General features: G+C 44.9%; 2 protein-coding genes across 4 annotated transcripts; one reads left to right on the top strand and one right to left on the bottom strand.

Annotated features, from left to right (window-relative positions):
* Positions 1-73: 73 nt before the first annotated feature.
* Positions 74-11,127, top strand: STRADA (STE20-related kinase adaptor alpha). 3 transcript variants are annotated; one of them, XM_009584711.1, is made up of 12 exons: positions 74-153; positions 1,463-1,520; positions 2,398-2,426; positions 6,052-6,154; positions 6,665-6,786; positions 6,912-7,020; positions 7,117-7,240; positions 8,137-8,308; positions 8,973-9,077; positions 9,241-9,482; positions 10,166-10,208; positions 10,904-11,127. In XM_009584711.1, exons 1-12 carry the CDS (start codon positions 118-120, stop codon positions 11,054-11,056), a joined length of 1,296 nt encoding a protein of 431 aa, XP_009583006.1. In that variant the 5' UTR covers positions 74-117; the 3' UTR covers positions 11,057-11,127. The 3 variants fall into 3 exon arrangements, with proteins under 3 accessions (XP_009583006.1, XP_009583007.1, XP_009583008.1); XM_009584712.1 differs by lacking the exons at positions 1,463-1,520; positions 2,398-2,426 and having other exon boundaries at positions 118-153; XM_009584713.1 differs by lacking the exons at positions 1,463-1,520; positions 2,398-2,426 and having other exon boundaries at positions 118-129.
* Positions 11,128-13,416: 2,289 nt separating this feature from the next.
* On the bottom strand, positions 13,417-19,097 carry LOC104070998 (RING finger protein 113A-like). The gene is made up of 9 exons (XM_009584714.1): positions 18,997-19,097; positions 18,769-18,873; positions 17,255-17,362; positions 16,862-16,971; positions 16,551-16,657; positions 15,877-15,966; positions 14,894-14,987; positions 14,127-14,233; positions 13,417-13,629 (listed from the first exon to the last, which is right to left on the bottom strand). The coding sequence occupies exons 1-9, from the start codon at positions 19,006-19,008 to the stop codon at positions 13,541-13,543; spliced, it is 822 nt and encodes a 273-aa protein (XP_009583009.1). The 5' UTR covers positions 19,009-19,097; the 3' UTR covers positions 13,417-13,540.
* Positions 19,098-19,311: the final 214 nt, after the last annotated feature.

Here is a 19,311-nt window from a genome sequence, read left to right on the forward strand (position 1 = left end):
GCGCTGCCCGGCGCGGGGCTCGGTGCCGGGGTGAGGCGTGAGGGGGTGACCCGCTCTTGTGCCTGCAGGTTGCCCGTCCTTTCACGAGCTGCGTGTGGTAACACAAACGCGGATTCCATGTCTTTTCTTGTAAGTAAACCCGAACGGATTAGGGTGAGTGTTGAACGCCTTCCAGCTTCCCTCAGACGCCGGCGTGTCGGTAGAGCCTGCCCTGCGCTTGTGCGGAGGAGCCGCGGCGGGGCCGGCCTCCTGGAAAGCACCTTAAAGTCACGTTAAAACCTGCTAATTATACGGCAGGGTATCGATGTGCAAGCTAGGCGCCAGTTAAAAAAAACCTGAAGTGTTTATTGCTTGCACACCTGTATCTCCTTTGTGTGCGGCGCGAGGTTTGTAATGAGCGTTGCATTTAAGAAAAAGTGCGGTAATGCTGATTATTTCGCACCTTTCTTTAAGAAGTTACTGCCTCATCTGTGTCGCACCACCGGCAGTTTTTGTTTGTGTGGTGTGTTTTTTTTTTTTCCCTAAACTTAACTTAGCTTGGAAAGCTAAACACAACAGCTTTGTTTAATTCTGCATTTCTAATTGAGGAAGTTTCATGCGAGAGAAGCACTTTTAACGCCTTAAAATGGTATTGTTATATACGAGTTTTGAGTCATCGTCATCTAAAGACTCGTCGGTGCTTTCTAGGACTGGCTTCCCTTGCACTAAACAACATAAGCTATTTTTTCAGTTATTTTACCGAGTAGACAAATTCTAATGTGGGAGCGTTTGTTTATTTAATGTTGACTTCATGATCATCACTCTGCAAGCCTAAAATTGCATATTCTATTGTGTGTTATGTGTGTTATGTGTGCCTGTCTATATATTTTTCTTTGAATCACAGAGTTGAATAGAGTGGTAGAAACATTTCTCTGTACAACCTAATGCTTGCTGTGAATTTTAAGCATGAATTCTGGAAGAGAAAAAGAGCTTTAAAATATTTATGTTCTAATTTTGCATTCAGTCAATAGATACATAGCCAAAATATGTAAGTTCTCTAAGACATCACCTCATTGTAAATAGCTGAAGCTTTTTTTACACCTATTACACCCAAACAAACAACTTTTATTTGCCTATATAAGGGAGTTGTAGCATGCTTATTATTTTTGCTGTATGTGCATGTATAAAGGTTCTTGTTTGAATGATCTAAAATTACATTAATTTTATTGCAAGTGCATGCTGGTCAGGAAAAGCAATAGCACCAGTGTGGTTGCTACGTGCATGCCATTATAGTGGCACAAGAAGAGAATATCCTTGTCCAAAGTAAGGGTGTAACTCTGATGTTGCTGCTAATCACTTTCAGACCACAGTAGAATCCTTGAAGTGTTACGATTCTCTTATGTTTTTTGTGGGGAAGGGGGAAAAGAAACTTGTCTCTAGATGGAATAACTAATTATCTGGGGGATTTTTTTTTTTCTTTCAGCGGTGGGTGTCTGAAAAGTTCATTGTTGAGGGCTTAAGAGAGTTCGAACTGTTTGGAGGTAAGTTTTCCTCTCATTAGATGACATTGTTAGAAATGTTTTATTTTAGTCACAGGGTCTGTTAATTTGGTTGTAAATATGTATCTTAACAGTAAAAGAGATGAATAAATGTTGTTGTAGCACCAGATCTGGTTATTCAAGCTGGCTAACCATATACAGTTAACATGGAAGTGTCCAAGATCTAGCAGGTTATTTGGAAACCAATTTCATATTGATGGCAGTACTATTTTCAGACCCTGTATTCTGTATTTCTTAGCATAACCAGTTTTTTTCCCTATGCAAAAGATAAATTTGGGGTTTAGGAAGGTTAATTATAATTTTCCGAGTACAAATGGATTTTGAAACTGATGATAGCTCCCCAGTGTGCAGGAGAGCTGATTGGTTTCTGTTCTGCTTTCTGCATAACGAGCAAAATTGCCCACTAGGATGCAGAATTCTTGATCGGTGACATAGAAGGTGATCAGAGCATAGGAAAGATGTCTAGATCTTGAGCTTCCAGGTGGAGTGGAAGAATGTTCACTACTTCAAATAAACTTTAGATCTAGTTTCTTCTGTATTTAAGCGAAGTAGAGATGTCATTTTTCAATGTATTTAGAGGTATAATAAAAAAAAATTGTCACCTTACATTTATGTTGAATATATGAACAGTAGCACTATTTGAATCCCTTTAATTCCCATAATTGTACTACAATTTGATTATTTTTAGTGCTGCAACCTTATGTGTAAATTAAATGTCTTTGTCTAAAAAAAAAAAAAAAATTGTATATATTTGGTATCAAAAAGTATCATGCAGGGTTATTTACTCAGTTTTCCAACTCTATTTTTAATGGGTATCTGTTGAACACACCATGGTGAACAATTAATTTCTTTACTCCAGAGCAGCCTCCGGGTGACTCTCGGAGAAAAGTAAGTGACTTTTGCAGGCTGTGGTGCTGTGGTTCATTGCATGGAGATTATTCCTTGTGGAAGTTTGATTTTTCTTTTTATCTCAGTTATATATTTCATCTCTGTATTTAGCTCTACGAGTGTGGAAACAGGTTTCACCCTGGAGTGGAGATTTTGGTGTGTGGTTTTCAAACTATATGTGACAAGTCAAAATTTTAAACTTAATCTCTTGGATTTGTATTTGTGTCGTCGTCCCTCCTCCCCCCAGCCTCCCAAGGGTCTCTTTTTTGAGATGATTTAGATCTGATTCTTCAGAGACACTAATCTCTTATAACTCTCTTAGAATAAAAGGAAGAGGTTAGTTCATGGGACTTCTGAAAACTAGGCCCAAAAAATGTTATGTTGGCCATTCAAAACCAGTGTTTCCTTCCGGACACATTGATTCTGATTTCCTTTCTCTTCCCTGTAGAGCAGCCACAACAGAGGCTCCAACATCAAAACCAAACATCGTGTAATTTTCAGTTTGAGGTGACTTTACCTCCTGTTTTCTGGTAGTCTTCAGAGCCAATTCTGTGCATGCTTGGAGAGCTTTGCCTCTTAAAAACTAGAATCACTAGCAAACATGGACTGTCTATTCAAAAACATACAGCCAGAATGTGGCAGTTGAAAACTTTACCTTGATGCTTTTTGTTCTGCAGGCCCTGATTGAACAGTGGTGCAATCTGGTGCATAATGAACAATGCTCATAGAATAACACAACTTACGACAGAATATATTTGTCTAAATGATTTCCCACCTACCCACACCATATTGAAACATTTCTGTGTGCAGGTGTTGCTCTAGTTTAAGCTAATTACAAACACGAATTGAGTGTGATTTGATTATAATTGTGTCAGTTCAAGCTGCTTATAATTTATTTTTGTGCCAGTGTCTGTAATTTACTGGCACAAACAAAGCTGAAAATATGAGATGGGTATGGAATGTTTTGTATAAAGTCAAGTGAATTCACACCTTTTTTTAAATTGCTGAGCATTACGCATATGCTGGACTGGAAGCAAATTGAGATTAGCATCTGTTTTGGTTTTGTTACAGTATTCACTTGGGGTTTGGTCACCTCTGCAGTGGTATTGCTGACTCTTATTTTGATTTTTACATCTAAATAAAAGCTTGCTTTTTCCAGCAGGGCTATAGAAAAAGGTAAATAATTTGGGGTGAGGGATGGGAGGAAAATTTTTGTTGCTCATGCTGGGAGTGAGTGAGGGAATGAGGAGGTGGAGAGGAAGGCAGCAGAACAAAACCAACATTCCCTCTTCCTAATTCAGATGAATGTCATTTGGCAAATGCAGATCCTTGCTAGCATCACATAACTGATTTTTTTATGGCATTTGTTACAGTAGTTGCCTTTCAAAGATTAATTTCCTTAAATCTATCTCAAATTAAAATCAGATCAACAAGCCGGAAAGCTAGCTCTTAATGAATGTTATGCTATAAAGCTAGTCATATGTGACTTCATTTTGCAGCTGCTTTTGCTTTTGACCATACACCAAAAGTTGTCCTGTGTGAAACCACCAAGGAGCTTTTTTGCAGTATTTCATAAATGACATTTCAGTTTAACTTTTTTTTTTTAAAAACTCTTGTATGATGTTGATAAATTTCTGGTAGAGCTCCTTTTGCATTAATTCTCGGTTATCGGTCACTCCTAACATGAAGAGAGGTGAGTGAAGACCCCTGATGTACTGGAAGACTTTTGAAAAGGGAATTTACACTATTTTTCCATTACTGTTGAAACAGCCTACTCCATTAATAAGATTAAATTTATTTAATTTTTTGCATCTCTTTTGTGGGCTTATGCTATATCTGGAGTGGACTTTAATAAAGCAAACCACTTACATATTGCTCAGTGTTTCACCAGCTGTCATTGCTCCATAACGCTGCTTATCAGAGCCTCCTGCTTTCATTTCCTTGGTGCCTTTCTGCTTCAGAGGTTTCCATTTGCCTGTGTGTGTCTCCTGGCAATCTTGCTGTTGACAGGACTGTGTGAAATTGCTGGAAGAAGTAATGAATGATACAATTGCGTTCAGAATTGACAGGCATCTCTAACAGAAGTTTGAAATCCTGAATGGAACATTGCTGCCTATTCTCAGCCAAGGAACAGCACTGTCTAGTGTTACAACTAGAATAAAGAATTTGGGACTGCTGAGATCTTAGGGGTTAGCTATCCTGAAACAGGACTGAGTTGCTGTGCTAGAGTTGTGTGAGCTGAAATTATACCATAGCACTGGTCACAAATCTTAAGTTTTGCTTTTTCCCTTAACTGAAAAATATGCCTATTTTAAAGGTAGGCAGAGAGAGATAAAATGTGTGCTGTTCAAAGTCAGTTGAAAAGGTGGAACTCGGGAAACGTGACTATTATTATACTCCCAAAGTATACTTAGGGACCCAAAGGTAATTTATGGCAAATTCATATCTGTGCGGATTGCACTACATTTACCCTGGACTGAGTGGAGAACAACAAGTTCCTTGTTTTTCAGCTGTCACTGTGGTGATTCCATTTTTCAGTGATGGAAAAAAGAGTATTTGCTGTCACTCTAGGAAAATGCACAAGCCTTTTCTGCTTCATGTACCATGAGAAAAGGTCTGATAAAGGGCATTTGCAGTTGATGAAGAATGAGGTGGAAAAAATGAGCTGGAGTTCCAAATGTCAGGAGGAGTTAATGTGCTGGAAATTTGAGATAACTAAATCTGGTCTTAGACAGCAAATAAATTTGGTTCCCCATTAGGATGTTCTCCTTGTGACTTTGGAAATTTGAGGGAATTGGAAGGTATAATGGAACTTGCAAGAACATTGAAGTTTGTCTTCTGCAAAATCCTGCTTGGAAAGATTTATGTGTATGTAAATAAAGCAGATAGCTTTATGTCAGATGTAGTGAAGAAAAGCTGACAGGCTTGGGAGTGCTGCTTCCCTGTGTGGTGTGGGGTCTTTTCCTTTTTTTTTTTTTTTTTTCTCCTCTCTGTAAGCACTAATGCTTTGCAGTAAAGTTTTTGCTTTCATTTGGAGCTTCTCTTTTCATGTGTGTCTGATCTTCATATCTTGGGCTAAGTTGGTTCATCACTTCTACCATTCAGCTAAGCAGCTTCAGCTGTGCTGTTCTTATCACAGATGAGCAGCTGAAAACCAGAAGCCCCAGCATCAGACAGGAATGCTGACTGCCACAGTGCAGGAAGTGCTAAAAACAAGCTTTCCTTTGGCCTTTGCTCAGGCAACAGGATGGTGGCACAGAAGTTTGTAATTAATGGGAGAAAGGTAGTTACTATAAAGCAGTGCTTAAGCTGTCCTGGGTAATAGTAATTGGCTTTATCCAAATATTCCTAAAGAAATTCTAGCTTACAGTAATCAAGAATCTACCTGTTACGGTTACATGTTTTGAAACACAGATATCTGGATCTTCTGAAAGGAGGCATCTCCTGGATTTCAATTGATGACTAACTATTTAAAATTATTTTAACAGCAATTAAATTCTCTCTTCTATATTCAGTACTGTCTTGTTATTTTGAGGTGTATGATAATATAAGGAGCAGATGATTTTTCTAGCACGTGACCTTTATTTCTTCTGACCTGACTTTATTTTTTTTTTTTTCCCCCCAGACAAATGAGGCGAGCTCCGAGTCGATAGCTTCTTCCCCTAAAAGGGACACCATGAGCAACTTCCTACCAGACAGCAGCTGTTATGAGTTGCTCACTATCATAGGTAATACTACTAGTGGGCTGGAGGATCGGAAGTCTGCTTTGCAAAGAATATAACTTCTGCAGATTTGTTGGCCTTTTCTTCATTGATTGCTTATTTTTGACATTAGATGCCTGTCCTCTTTGATTTGAATAAAAAATGAGATGCCAATCCTAAAGGCTTTCAATTGAAAGAGGCATGTGGTGGATTAATGACGCTGAGTGAAGTACAAAGTCAGCAGAAGTAGCCTGAAACCTGTCCCTGTCTTTGGTGGAGCTGTGGCCTAATCGTTTTATTTCTACTTCAGTTCTGAACTTGAAAGACAGGATAATATTACTGGCTAGGAGGATTTCTCTCGATGGGATACATGCTAAGGAAGATAGTATCTGATGGAATGATTACTCTTTTTCACAAGGCCAAAAATAGTTACAGTAAATGAGTGTAAAGATTATTTAAGGGTCAAGGACTGGAGGAGTTCTCCAGAAGTGTGTAGTTCCAGAAATACTGCTGAAGCTTTAATGCCTTTTCTTTCAGGCAGAGGCTTTGAAGACTTGATGGTTGTGAACCTGGCCAGATATAAACCCACAGGAGAGTATGTCACAGTCAGAAGAGTGAACTTGGAGGCCTGCACAAATGAAATGGTCACGTTCTTGCAGGTAACATAAATCCACCAATGTCCTAATGCAAGTTTAGGAGAGGACAGACAACAAGAGCAGTGCTTATCAATACTGTATTTGTATTTCTGCATTTACTAAATTGAATCAAAATACCTTTATTTTAGGGGGAACTTCATGTTTCCAAGCTCTTCAGCCACCCTAACATCGTGCCATACAAAGCAACTTTTATAGCTGACAATGAGCTATGGGTAGTAACATCTTTCATGGCCTATGGTAGGTGGCATCATATTCTGTGAAATAAAATTGAAGAGGTGAAGTATCCTTGGGGTTTTTTTCTGACCAATTAAGAGGTGTTTTGTTTCTTTTTAGGTTCTGCAAAAGATTTAATCTGTACCCATTTTATGGATGGGATGAGTGAACTGGCTATTGCATATATCCTCCAAGGCGTATTGAAAGCACTTGACTACATCCACCATATGGGCTATGTACATAGGTATTTAAAAAAAAAAAAGGCCATCTGTTTTCCTTCTGTTGGAAGTTCTCAGAAATACTACTCATCATTAGAGCAGAGTGGGTAGTTCAAGAGATGCGGAACGCACTATCAAGTTTTATATTACTTTGCTGTTAGTGCAAGCTGGTTTGATGCTCGTGGGAAATTGTATCATTGATCTTTCTAAACTGCGTGAAAGTGTCACTGTGGAACAAACTTATCCCAGAGACCGCTGTATACCTAAAATCACAACCGCAGCTTGTGCTGACAGGCTGACTTGTTGAGGCTCTGTTCAGATACTATTGTCTGTCTCCAAATTGAGACTGAGTGGTGGTGGGGTTTTGCCCTGTTACTGTTGGAGGTCGTGGGTCCATAACATTTAGTCCTGCATTTGTCCTTGCCACAGAAACATTCTTTGGGAACCTGCAAAGTGGGTGAACAGAATCCTGTTAATGTTTGTAGAAGTGGTTTTGCACAGCGTTCAGAATGAGTGTTAGGAGTCTCAGCCTCCTGGTAGGAGGCTGATCAAGTATTGCCCTGCGCATTGAACTGTCCAGTAGAGTAGGCTTTTATCCTTTCTGTAGGTGCTCGCTAAGGATGAATTTCTCTTTAGTACTATAGCTTCTCTTAGTCTCTTTCCAAATCACTGTCTCCATCCCTTAGCGTATTTTTCCTCTTCTCTGATACATCCTTCTGTTGCGAGAGTAAATTTCAAATGTTGAAAGTTCTAGATCATTAGTGTTTACTACTTTTTATTGTATGTACTGTAAAAGAAATTCAGCTTACCTATGCCTGCCTTAAATCCTTTGCAGTGCCCTTCTGCACTTTTCCTGGGAAAGCTGTAAGGAACATAACTCCTGTGAGACCAGAGAACCTGACTATTTTTACTTTTTTTTCAGGAGTGTTAAAGCCAGCCATATCCTGATCTCTGTAGACGGGAAGGTGTACCTCTCTGGCCTGCGAAGTAATCTAAGTATGATCAACCATGGGCAGCGACTCAAAGTTGTTCATGACTTTCCCAAATACAGCATCAAAGTCCTTCCTTGGCTCAGTCCTGAAGTCTTGCAGCAGGTGTGTTTAAAAAAAAAAGTGCTGGTTTTTAGTGATATATGGTATCTCTGTATAATTTTCTGAGTTCTTACAGCATGTTCAGGGGGTGGGGGTGGGGACGTGAAAAAAGCCACAGGGTTATTTTTTCTCGTGATCAGCTCTATCCTTTTCACCTTAAAACCAGAGACCGCTAGCAAGGGGAAACCTGTATTCCTGTCAAAAAGGGCAATTGCTGAGAAGCCCATGTTACAACATTGTCTTTTCTTTCCTTCCAGAGGAAGGTGTGTGAATGTAAGGAAGAGGAAGGGGAGAGGCTAGAGGAAACAGATTTGGGGTGGGCGCAGGGCAAGTGGGTAGAATTTGACCTGATCTATTTGACTAAATAGTTTTCTTGTAGGTACCTCTACAGATTGTCCCATTAGCAAAGTGTTCCATTAGATGCCTGTTGCCCTAAGGTGGATGCCATCCCTACTAGCTAGCTGATTTCGGTTAAATAAATGTTGTCCTTAACTGTGTGTTTTAACAAACAAAAAAACCACCACCATAATAAACCAGCCTATATGTGGCTTGTACTATTTCTGCTCTGATCATTTGGGTTTGCTGTTCTGCATATCAAATCATGGGCATTGCCCGTGCAATCACATGTAAGTCCGCAGGGCTAATTTTTCTTTTCCTTTTCATCTAGAATCTCCAGGGTTATGATGCAAAATCTGACATTTACAGCGTAGGGATAACAGCCTGCGAGCTGGCAAATGGACACGTACCATTTAAAGACATGCCTTCTACTCAGGTAAGGTTTAAAAGCTGTTCCTTTCTCATCCTTCATCCTGGCACATGGAACTGCTTTGCTGCACCTGGGATGTGAAGACAGAAGGGTGCTGTGCCTACCTGAATGAGAAGTCGTAACTGTCTAATCTTTGTGTGTGATGTTGCTTATGTCCCTTCTCTTCCAGATGCTTTTGGAAAAGCTGAATGGAACTGTTCCCTGCCTGCTAGACACCACCACAATTCCTGCGGATGAGCTGACTATGAAAACCTCCCGTTCAAGCGCTAACTACGGAATGGGCGAGAGCATGGCTACTAGCAACGTGAGAGCGGCCAACGGAGAGCCAACCCTGCACCCTTATCTTCGGACCTTCTCCACCTACTTCCATAACTTCGTAGAGCAGTGCCTCCAGCGGAACCCCGATTTCAGGTAAAGCCAGGTGAAAGCTGTTCTTCACAGACCTGCGCTATTCTAGGGCAGGTTAGACCAGGAGAGCCAGCAGAGATTATTCAAAGTTTTCTTTCCAAAAGCGTAGGGGAGTGAGGATATGCTCCATACATTAAGAAGAGCAGTCCAAGTATGTAAAACAAGAGCAGTGTTAACACTTTGAGCACTTTGTGTAAGAGAGCCTGAAGAATTACTTTGCAGCCTTCTTTGGGGGGTAGAGTGGTGCTACACGTCAGGAAAATAAACCGAACAACTTGAATTTCTGGTCCCTGTGAGACTGTGTTTATCCAGTTTCCATCACTGTGAACGTCTGCTGTTTAGCCAGCAGAGAATAACAATGGGAAGTGATCAAGAACTCTGTAGTGAGTGTAAAGGCATCTTTAGCCATGACAAACTTCTCTAGCAGACCACACTGTTCAGAAATTTTCCCTTGATCAAATGTTGGGGTGTGAAGTAGGTAACTTGCACAGAAGAAGGTTGAAGCGCTTGCATAAAACATCACGTGAACATAATAAACAGTGCTACTGGTGACAAAAGGGAGATACCCTATAGCTGAGAAATGAGAGAGGCAGGAAGGACCTTGGTCTTTTCTTTCTTCCATTACCCGACTTTAAACACTGACACATTTTCTTGTGTGTTTACCTTATTCTAACTCCCTTCTACAGGCCAAGCGCAGGCACTCTGCTTAATCATCCCTTTTTCAAGCAGGTAAGGAACTCTAATTAATCTGCAGATGAAGAACAGTGGCTTTTCTGTAGTTCTTGTCTTGCTGTGTCACTGAACCTGCAGGTGGGAATGTCGAGTTGCTGCATTTTCTGTGATCTGAAAGGATTAAGTTTGGTGACTAATTGTAGCATGGCTTGGTGATCCACACATTATCCTCGGAGTTGGATGGGCGGTTCTCAAAGCATCTCTTCCTTATCTAAACAGAGGATGTAAATCTGCCTGTCCTGTATGCCAGAACAGCTTTTCACCCTCAGGCTACTGAGTACTGGGGCAAGGCAGTCCTAACCTGGTCCTTAATGAGACCAAACCGAGGTGACCTGCGCATTGCTTACAGCTGTGTGGCAGGTTGGTGAGCTCCAGCTCTGGTGTGGGAAGAGGCAGAGGCTCTCCTGCCCCTGAAATGATTTGTCTGGCTTGCTCTGAGCTGAGGGTTAGGGTGGTGCTTCACCGCGGGAAGCATCAGGACCACAGCACCCAAGTGCTGCTGAAAAGGCTGCATGCAAAGCACTTTCTTGTTACAAGATGCAGTGCGAAAGCCCTGCACATCTCTCAGTGCTGGCGGGAGGATAATACTGTGTTTTTAGTTTCTGCCTGTAACCACACATTGTTGCTGCTTGACTGTGATGCTCAAGTGTGGGGAAGCATTTCAGCAGCTGAGTTCTCTCCTTTCTGAGCAGATCAAGCGCCGTGCTTCTGAAGCACTCCCTGAACTTCTGCGCCCCGTCACCCCAATCACCAATTTTGAAGGAACGCGGCCCCAGGATCCCAGTGGCATTTTTGGGCTGGTATCAAACCTGGAGCAGCTGGATGTGGATGATTGGGAATTCTAGAAAAACAGAGACTATTCCTGGTTCTGGAGGAGCTTTCTGGACATTGTAATTTATTGGTCCTGTTCATAAAAGGTGATGAATGTTACACATAGAAGAGTTTACAGGTCCTTGGGAAGGAACTTCAACTGCCTGTTTACTTAGGAAGTAGCCTGGAAACAAATGGACAGACCTGAGCTGGAAAAGGATCAACCCCAAGGAACTGTGGAGTATTCCAGATGGTGCAGTGCCCACAGCCCCAGTTCTTGCAGCTGAGTACTGGTAGCTCAAATGGGCAAATGGGTTGAGTGAGTCTGTTTAGTCTCTATTTATGTGTTTCTAAAAATGTTTCTAAAAATCACTGGCTTCCTTGTATCACAGTTGAAGGCTGTGTGTCCCTACCCTCTTTGGTTCTTTCTCTTTTAAGGGTGCCTTAGAGTTAAGGGGAGGCAGGCAGCTCTTAGTTTTGGGCATTCTCGTAGAGCTGGTCAGATTACTGTTACAGTGTTGTCACAGGGTAACTTTTGAAGGTGGGGAAAAAGGGGATTGTGTTCTTAAATGTAGTCACTGCTTTGTGATGGAAAATGGGAGATCAAAGACAACCTGATTCCATTCCAGGCACACTCGCTGCATCGGGCATTCCTCTGCAGCACTGGATTCTTTTCCAGTTCTGGAGAGAGCTTTTGAAGAGACTCCTCTCACTTGATGCTGAGCACTCTGAACTCCAGGTCAGACAGGGCATTCCAGCCTCTCCTCCCATGGCTGCCTGGGTCACCAAAGCGAGTGTGTACGCCAGTGCAAGGTACCAGCTTTTTTATCCCTGTAGCACATCTAGTTGAGCCTCCTCTTAGCTGGGCTGGTTTCACACCATGTAACACTCATACCAGCTTGTTCTCAGTGACTTACCCTGGCACAGAGGAAAAGAAATTGACTTTCATGCTAAATCCTCTAGCTCATGACTCCTCTTTGAAGGTCATGTGCAGAATTGATCTTAAGCCTTCCATTACCCTTGCTGTTCTGCCTTCCCTGAGTGACAGGTAAAAGCTTGCTTCTCATGTGGCTCCCCTTGATTCATGGCCGTGTGACTCTGCCCTGCTGTTGTGGCAGCTCCCCCCCCATGCCATGGTATTTTTTGGAGGGGTATTTAAGGCTTTTAGTTTGACCTTTCCAAGGACCACGGGTGCTGGAGGTCTTTGTACTCTTTAATGAAGCACTGAGAATCCAGTCCTGTAAGAGTGGTGGATGGGAGTAGTGGTGCTGGCAACAGGTCCTTCTTGTGTTTATAAACTGTACTTGAAGCCAGAAAAAGTTTGTTACTCTAGTTTTTTGCCAAAACAAATAAAATATTTCTGAAGGTTTTTTTTTAAGTCTGTTGTTTCTGCAAGATGATGGAGTGGATCACAAATGACGACACAGGCTGGCTATGCATGCTTACTCTTCTCATTTCCTTACTTTCATACAGTTCACCACAGTTAGTTGCAACTGCCTCTGTGTTTCAAAACCATATTTCACCTAAAGCAAGAAGCTGCAAACAACTGCTCTTGCTCTTTTCTGAACGTTTCAGTAGAATGCATTCTCCCAGAGCAGGGGTGTTTGTAAGGGCAGGCTACAACAGATAGGACAGGCCCACTTATACTTCCTCCCTAGGATCATTTTATTATAGTAAGTAGATCTTAATTTCCTAGCTTGTTATGAAGTCTGCAGCTTGCAAAAATCCTTATCCCTCTCCCATAAGCCTGGACAGGGACTGAATCACTGGTACTTACAGCAAGAAAAAGCACAGTACCACTCAGCGTAAAACCTTTGGGACAGAGTTAGTGATGGTTGGAGGAGACAAGTTTCCTCACAGAAGAGGGATGATTCAAGAGGTGTGTTGCCCACTGAAGTTAAAAGCCTCTCTTGAATTCTCCTAGAAACTAAGAGGGAGGCAGAAGAGACAGGAGGGAATACACTGAGCTATACTAAATCACAGATAACTGCAGCACTCTAGCCTGCTTTCCCAGGAGTTAGCATTTTTGGGGTGAACGATGAACTTAATGCAAGCTAATATTTCTCATCTCCTTCCATGCTTTCAGCTTGGTACATGCTCAAAGATTATGGACTTAAATTAACTTAGAGATAGTTTTATGCTTACACAGCAGCAGGAGGCAGGCAGGATCAGTGCAAAGTTAGGAGTGAAACAGCAGCACCTTGGTCAAAAAAAGAAGTCAGGAAGGAACTGAATGTAGTTTTCAACAGCACCTTCCCCAGGCGCGCTTGGAGGCAACTGTTGGGGTCCCGCAGACAGCTGTACTCGGCCATGACTCTTGAGTCTGACCTTACCTGTTCTGTCTTGTGCCTTCACGGAGCACCAAACAAGGAGTCCAGCACAGTCAGGACACTGTTTAAGTAGCTGCTGGTTGGATACACAAGCACTGGCTACAGCTGCTGGCCCCAAGGCAACTGCTGTGAGCTTTTTTTTTCTCCCACGAAAGCTTTATTCAGCTAGATACAAAACGGGGTGCTCTGCTATTGTGGATCCTCTCCATGGTCTGAATGCTGCTGTTCTCCCTCCTCTTCTTCCTCCCCTTTGTGTTTTTCCAATTTTGCCATGAGCTCTGAAAAACAGGAATAGGCAGGATGAGACTCCAGGTGCAGGGGCTGTCCCACACCAAAGGCAGGTGCCCAGGTCCTGCAAAAACCAGGGCAGCTACCAAAAATCACTTGCCTATGCAAAGGCTCAGCTAGGAGCTACCACCATTTGCTGAATCCAGGGCATCGGATGTTACAGAATCCATCAGTGCGTTACTGACCTGCCAACTAGAGCATCAGTCAAGCTGCCCCCTCCACTCCCGCAGCACCTCGCCCCTACCCTCACCAGAGGTCACACTCCCCAAGTTCCCTATCCAGGCAAGCACAGAACTTCATTTTGCACCTACGGAGCCACCCAGGCCGTGATTTAGTGTCTCCTGGCACTAAAGAAAGCTCTGCCAGCAGTCAAGAGCTGTGAGTCCAGCTTAGGCCCAGGCCCAACACTAAAACACCCCATGAACTGGTGTCTTTGCTGCTCCAGACTCTGGCACAGAAAGCCCTCCCCCCCACAGGTGCCCGTTACCTTTTGCTGGGTTGAAGACACCATTGGTTTGCTTGTCACAGACGTAGCAGCGCTGGGATTTGCGATAGTGTTGGAGGGCACAACTCTCACAGAAGTAGTGCCTACACCTGTACAGAGACACAGATGCCACTGCAAGTCACCAGATGATACAATCACTGTGTCCAGGAGTTAAAAATTACTGACTACCGGTCCCCAGGGGATGCAAAAGTGAGCTGCATGCAGAGCTTCCTCTGCAGCACTGTCCCCATGAAAGGTGTTTCAGCATTGCTTCACTGATGTGGAGTGATGGCAGAGCCACCACTGAGCTCTTCCAGACCCAGCAAGACAGCCAGCAGTGTGGGAGAGAGCTGGCAGCACGTGATGTCCACACTGCCCCCAGCCTGCTCCCCATCCTTGGTAAGCTCTTGGCTTCCCCGTGCTTCTGTTTCTCTGCTCACGCAATGCAGTGTGCCATTCAGTGTCCGGGAGGAATGCAGGCGTGAAAAGGTTAAGGGGAAGGATGATGTAACGAGGCAGCATCTACGGAAATCTAAAAGGTGCTTGGACAACAAAGGCTTGAGATCCCTTCCAAGGAGATGCTCCAGATGCAGTTATGAGACTCCCTGGTTATCAGAGGATTTCCCCACCCACCAGAAAGCCACAGCAGACAACAAGCGGGTTCCACCCACCAGCCTGTGGGCAGTGTTTGTATTTGCCTTGACCGTGAATGACTAGTGAACAGGATCGACAGCAGACACTTGGCTTCTCATGCCAAAACAACCGCTTACTTGGTGACCACGGGGTTCTTGAAGGAACTTCTGCAGATGAAGCATTTGAAAGGCATATCCTCCTCATCGCTGCTCACCTCATAGTTTTCCTCATCTGCAGAAGAGAAAGTTAACCAGACTGGAGCAAGAGCAGAGGCAGACAGACCAGCCCATGCGTGGGGCATGAAATATTAAATATGGAGAGAGCACAGCAGGTGGGATTAAATCTCTGCTGGAAACAACAGAGCTCTGGCATCTGGGTGTTGGTGATGTCACTAACATGTGTGGGACTGAGATATAATTAGGTCTAATAAGCCAGCGTGCTCGTTGCTCATCTCACAAGAGCAAATTCTTTTCTACCTCGCCCACTCACTGCTATAAAGAGACCTATCCTCCAGCCCCCTCCTATTTTTTACATGTTCTTCCAAACCAGCTGCCACCAAACTCTTTGGCTCCAACTGAACAGAGAACACCCTCTTCCCCCAAACTGCCCAGCGGTTCATGAGCAACACTCATGAGCCTTGGGCCGCAGCTACGGATGCTGTGAGTGAGAAATAAGGATGTGACGTAGCATGAAAGCATCCCACCTCCTGGACATCTGGAGGCAGGAGATGGTCACATCTCCCCAGCCCCACACAGCTCGCTGCTGGGACCCATACCACAGCAGTGCTATCCTTTTATAGAAAGCCAGAGGAAATAATTCTCTCTGGTGGCAGTCAGTGGTTATCGGAAAGCAGCAAATTTGCTCAGCACTGTCAGTGGTTACTGGCCCTAAGGTCATCCTGCAGCAGGGAGTTCCACAGCTTTGGAATAAAGAGTCCTTTCTGTATAATATTAATTCAACCCATGGCCCATGCAGTTTGAGACAGCAAAGGACCCGCTTCATTTTTAGTGATCCAATATCCCTCAGTCCCGTTCACTTTAGGGCATGATAAGAGGCAGGACCTGGCAGCCTCATCCACCATTAGCTTAGGGAGAGGGAGAGCAGAGGGGTGGTGCCGTACCATTGACTCCGTACCGGCCTTCATCCAGTTCCCGTTCGATCTGCCAGCCATGTTTGTAGTCCGAGCGGTCGTGGAGGAATTTGCAGCTGTCTGAGCAACACAAAGGAAGATGAATTAACAGCTAGGCTGTGTGGGGTAGAGTGTTAACAGGACACCTCATTCAGGGGCAGCCTGAGCTTTGCCCAGCAGAAGGTGAAATGTGATTGCTTCCCTGCCTGCCTGTGCTCCAGGGCAGTGCCAAGCTCCTGGAGCAGGCACAGGATCCCTCTCGGGGTTGACAGGCCGGGAGGATCGTGCTCTGTGTGCCACAGCGACAGTTCCAGCATTTACACACATGGGAAGTGGGATAAGGAACAGGAAATCCTACCCCTCACACGGCCTCAGTGGCCAGAATACCTGTGGGAACGTGGGTTATTGGAACATCCCAGGGGTCCTTCCCAGGACTCTTATTAAGCACTGATTAGAGGCCATCAGCTTTCAGAAGGGCCGACACAAATGACAAGAACGTCACATAAAACAACTTTGCAACAGCATCACACACCAGCTCTGCAAACAAGTGTCTGTAAAGCAGTAAGTGCACATCTTAGCACCACAAACACGGGATCACAAGCTGGACTGGATTCCTTTGCAGATCTGGCGCAGCACGTGTTCATCTGCAGGCAAGAGCCACTAACCTCCGAAGCCGCAGAACCCAGTTTCTTTGTAGTCCTTGCAGATGTCGGGCTGGTAGTCCCATCGCACCGTAGCCCGCAAGTGCTCCGGAGCACGGATGGGTCCTTTTCTGAAAGGGTGGGAGAAGGCTCAGGCCGGCTGCGCAGCTGCAGTGGAGAAGGCCCCTGGGGGCCTGGTCAGAACCAGACACCGGACTCGTTAGACAGAAAGAAGCTGGCAGTAACAGTGAAGTTCAAGCCCCAAACAGGTGCCTTTGGGGATGGTGCCTGAGCTCCTCTGTGGTCCCAGTCCTCTGAGGCTCATCCCAACCTACCTGACCATTCCTGAAGAGGCATTTCCCATCGACGTGTCCTTGGGCTTCACATACTTCTGGTAGTTGTTAATACCACGGTAAATTTTATCATCTTCCTTTCCTCTCAGCTCCTAGGAAAGCAAAAAGAAAGGTGATGAAGGATCAGGAAAGCTTCACAACACAGATTAGCTTTCACCACTCTGACACCAGTCTCCCCTCCCAGCCCTGCCTTCCGTAATACCAAGATGCCAACAAAGCCAGAAAATTCCCCTATTTGCAAGAGTTACACTCCTGGCTTCTCAAATTTCCAGGGAGGAAGAGACTCAAACTCTTCTTGGTGTGCAGAAGTGGATGAGTAGAGCACATGTACTCCTGCTGCAGAGCACTAGCTCTTACAGAGCAAGGCTGACTCACTTCCTGGATTTTCTGGCTGCGCTCGAAGATGGCCTGGGCATCTTTCTCCTTCTCCGTGTCCAGTTCATACACTGCTGTGGCTCCCATGTCTTCTGGGCCAACAGGTTTCTGAAAAGCAAGAAGAACTTGTCACAACAGTAAAGAAAACCTGTACAAGACAGAGAGCTCCTTGGCTACCTGGAGGGTCGGTCACAGAGCTGGACATGGTCTGCTTTACCTTCCACCAGTTTCTACCTTCCCTCAGCACCTGCCAGGGAAAATCCCCCATGGGCCGGATCCAGCCTAGCGCTTGCAGGAAACACTTGTCTTTACTTACTCCTTCACACTCAGTCTCGGCTTAGCTGGAAGCTGAACTCAGGTCTCCCATGTCCAACACTTCAATCATGAGACCATCCGCCTACGCGCAGGATGCCTGAACTTTTAACCTAGCTGTGGGTGGCTTACATTCACTTTTAACACAGTGGTCTGCTTTAGATTCCTCTTTAATGGACCGAACAGATACCTATTCCTAGGTTTTATCAGATCTTCAGGAACAGCTGCACAGAAACGGAAGAATAATTACAGCCAACCTCAATTAAACCCAAATCCAACTTATGTGCCAAAAGCTCCTGGAGCCCCAGAGCTGTCATCTCCTCCTGCTGCCTTCTGATTCTCCTACAGCAAGCAGGGCTAACAATATGCTGCCCCCCTTGGCAGCAGCCAAAGTGGTGAATAATTACAGCACAAGGTTATATTCATATTAATCTCTAATGCGACAAGGAGACCTCGGTCTGACCCTGCAGTTTTGACGGGGGACAGTTAGGTGTTATTCCCATTTTATACAGAGGCACAGACAATAAGGAAATAGGTCTGAAGAGGAACATGAGTCGATACCTGGTTTTAATCCTACTTATATCCTTCCCAGGCTCATACTAATGCGCAAAACTTCACTGGATCAAGAGGAAAGTTAAAAGAAAAATCCAGTGGGAAAAGCAATTTGAGCTGTGCCCAAATCTTCACAGCTGATTTCTCTCCACTCCAGATATTAACAGACACCCAGGACACCCCACCCATCAATCCCAAGAAAACAATGACCTCTCTCTGTAGCTCTTACCCCGTCACTAGTCACAAGGATAAAGATGGGAGCACCTTCTAAGTCACCGTGAATTCTTTGTGAAGGAAGACGGTCTAAAACTGAAAACACGAACCCAGCAGTAGGGTAAACCTGATTCAACTGCTCCCCCTCCTGAAAATTTTGTGCGATGTTGGGCAAGTCCAGTGGCATCTTGGGGTTTTAATTCCCAACTCTAAGAGGGGAAAGGCCAACCTGCAATGGCCTCCTGAGGATGCAGGGGGTATCAGGGCACAAGGTGCTTGCCTATTAAGAGGGAAGGGACACGGAGATGCATCTACAGATAAAAAAGAAGGAATGTCTGATCCCACATTCGCAGAAGCAAATTCTCTCTATCATGTGCAGGATCTGCCAGTCCCACCTGACCTCATACCCCAGAACCACATTCTTGCCCAGTCCTTACCGCCGACCTTGTTGATTTGTAAGTCACTCCGAGCTCCTTTGATGGATCCTCATCATCACTGCTGCTCAGCGCGTACGCGGGCCTCTCCTTCATGCATCTCCTGGTCTGAGGGGCAAGAAGACAGCAGGTATGAAGAATGGAAGGCTCCAACACTGTGTCTAGCTTGAGCTCGGCAGGCCACTGCGGATGCACCTCGGATGGCGCAGTGCCCTGCTGTGGCTCCCTTACCTTCTGGATCATGAAAAAGGTGGGGCGCCACCCCCCCGCCGTTCCTTCCGCACCACTGTGCTTCCCTCCTCACCGCTGCTCTCTGAGAGGTAAAGCCCAGGAGTGAGGGTGCGCCCGGGGGGCAGGACCCCAGCCCAAGTGCAGGCTCTGCGGACAGCCTCCCCCCTCTGCGTGCTGGGGACGATGCGGGAGGCCAGCGGAAGCCCCGAGGGGGGTGGCCCAGCCGGGGAGGAGCCCCTCACCCCCTCCACCACACGGACACCGGTACGGCTGGGGAGGGCAGCGAGGCCCCTCCGTGTGGGGGCAGCGCTCCGG

The sequence above is a fragment of the Fulmarus glacialis genome, unplaced genomic scaffold, assembly GCF_000690835.1.
Source record: "Fulmarus glacialis isolate BGI_N327 unplaced genomic scaffold, ASM69083v1 scaffold30219, whole genome shotgun sequence".
Lineage (NCBI taxonomy): Eukaryota > Metazoa > Chordata > Aves > Procellariiformes > Procellariidae > Fulmarus > Fulmarus glacialis.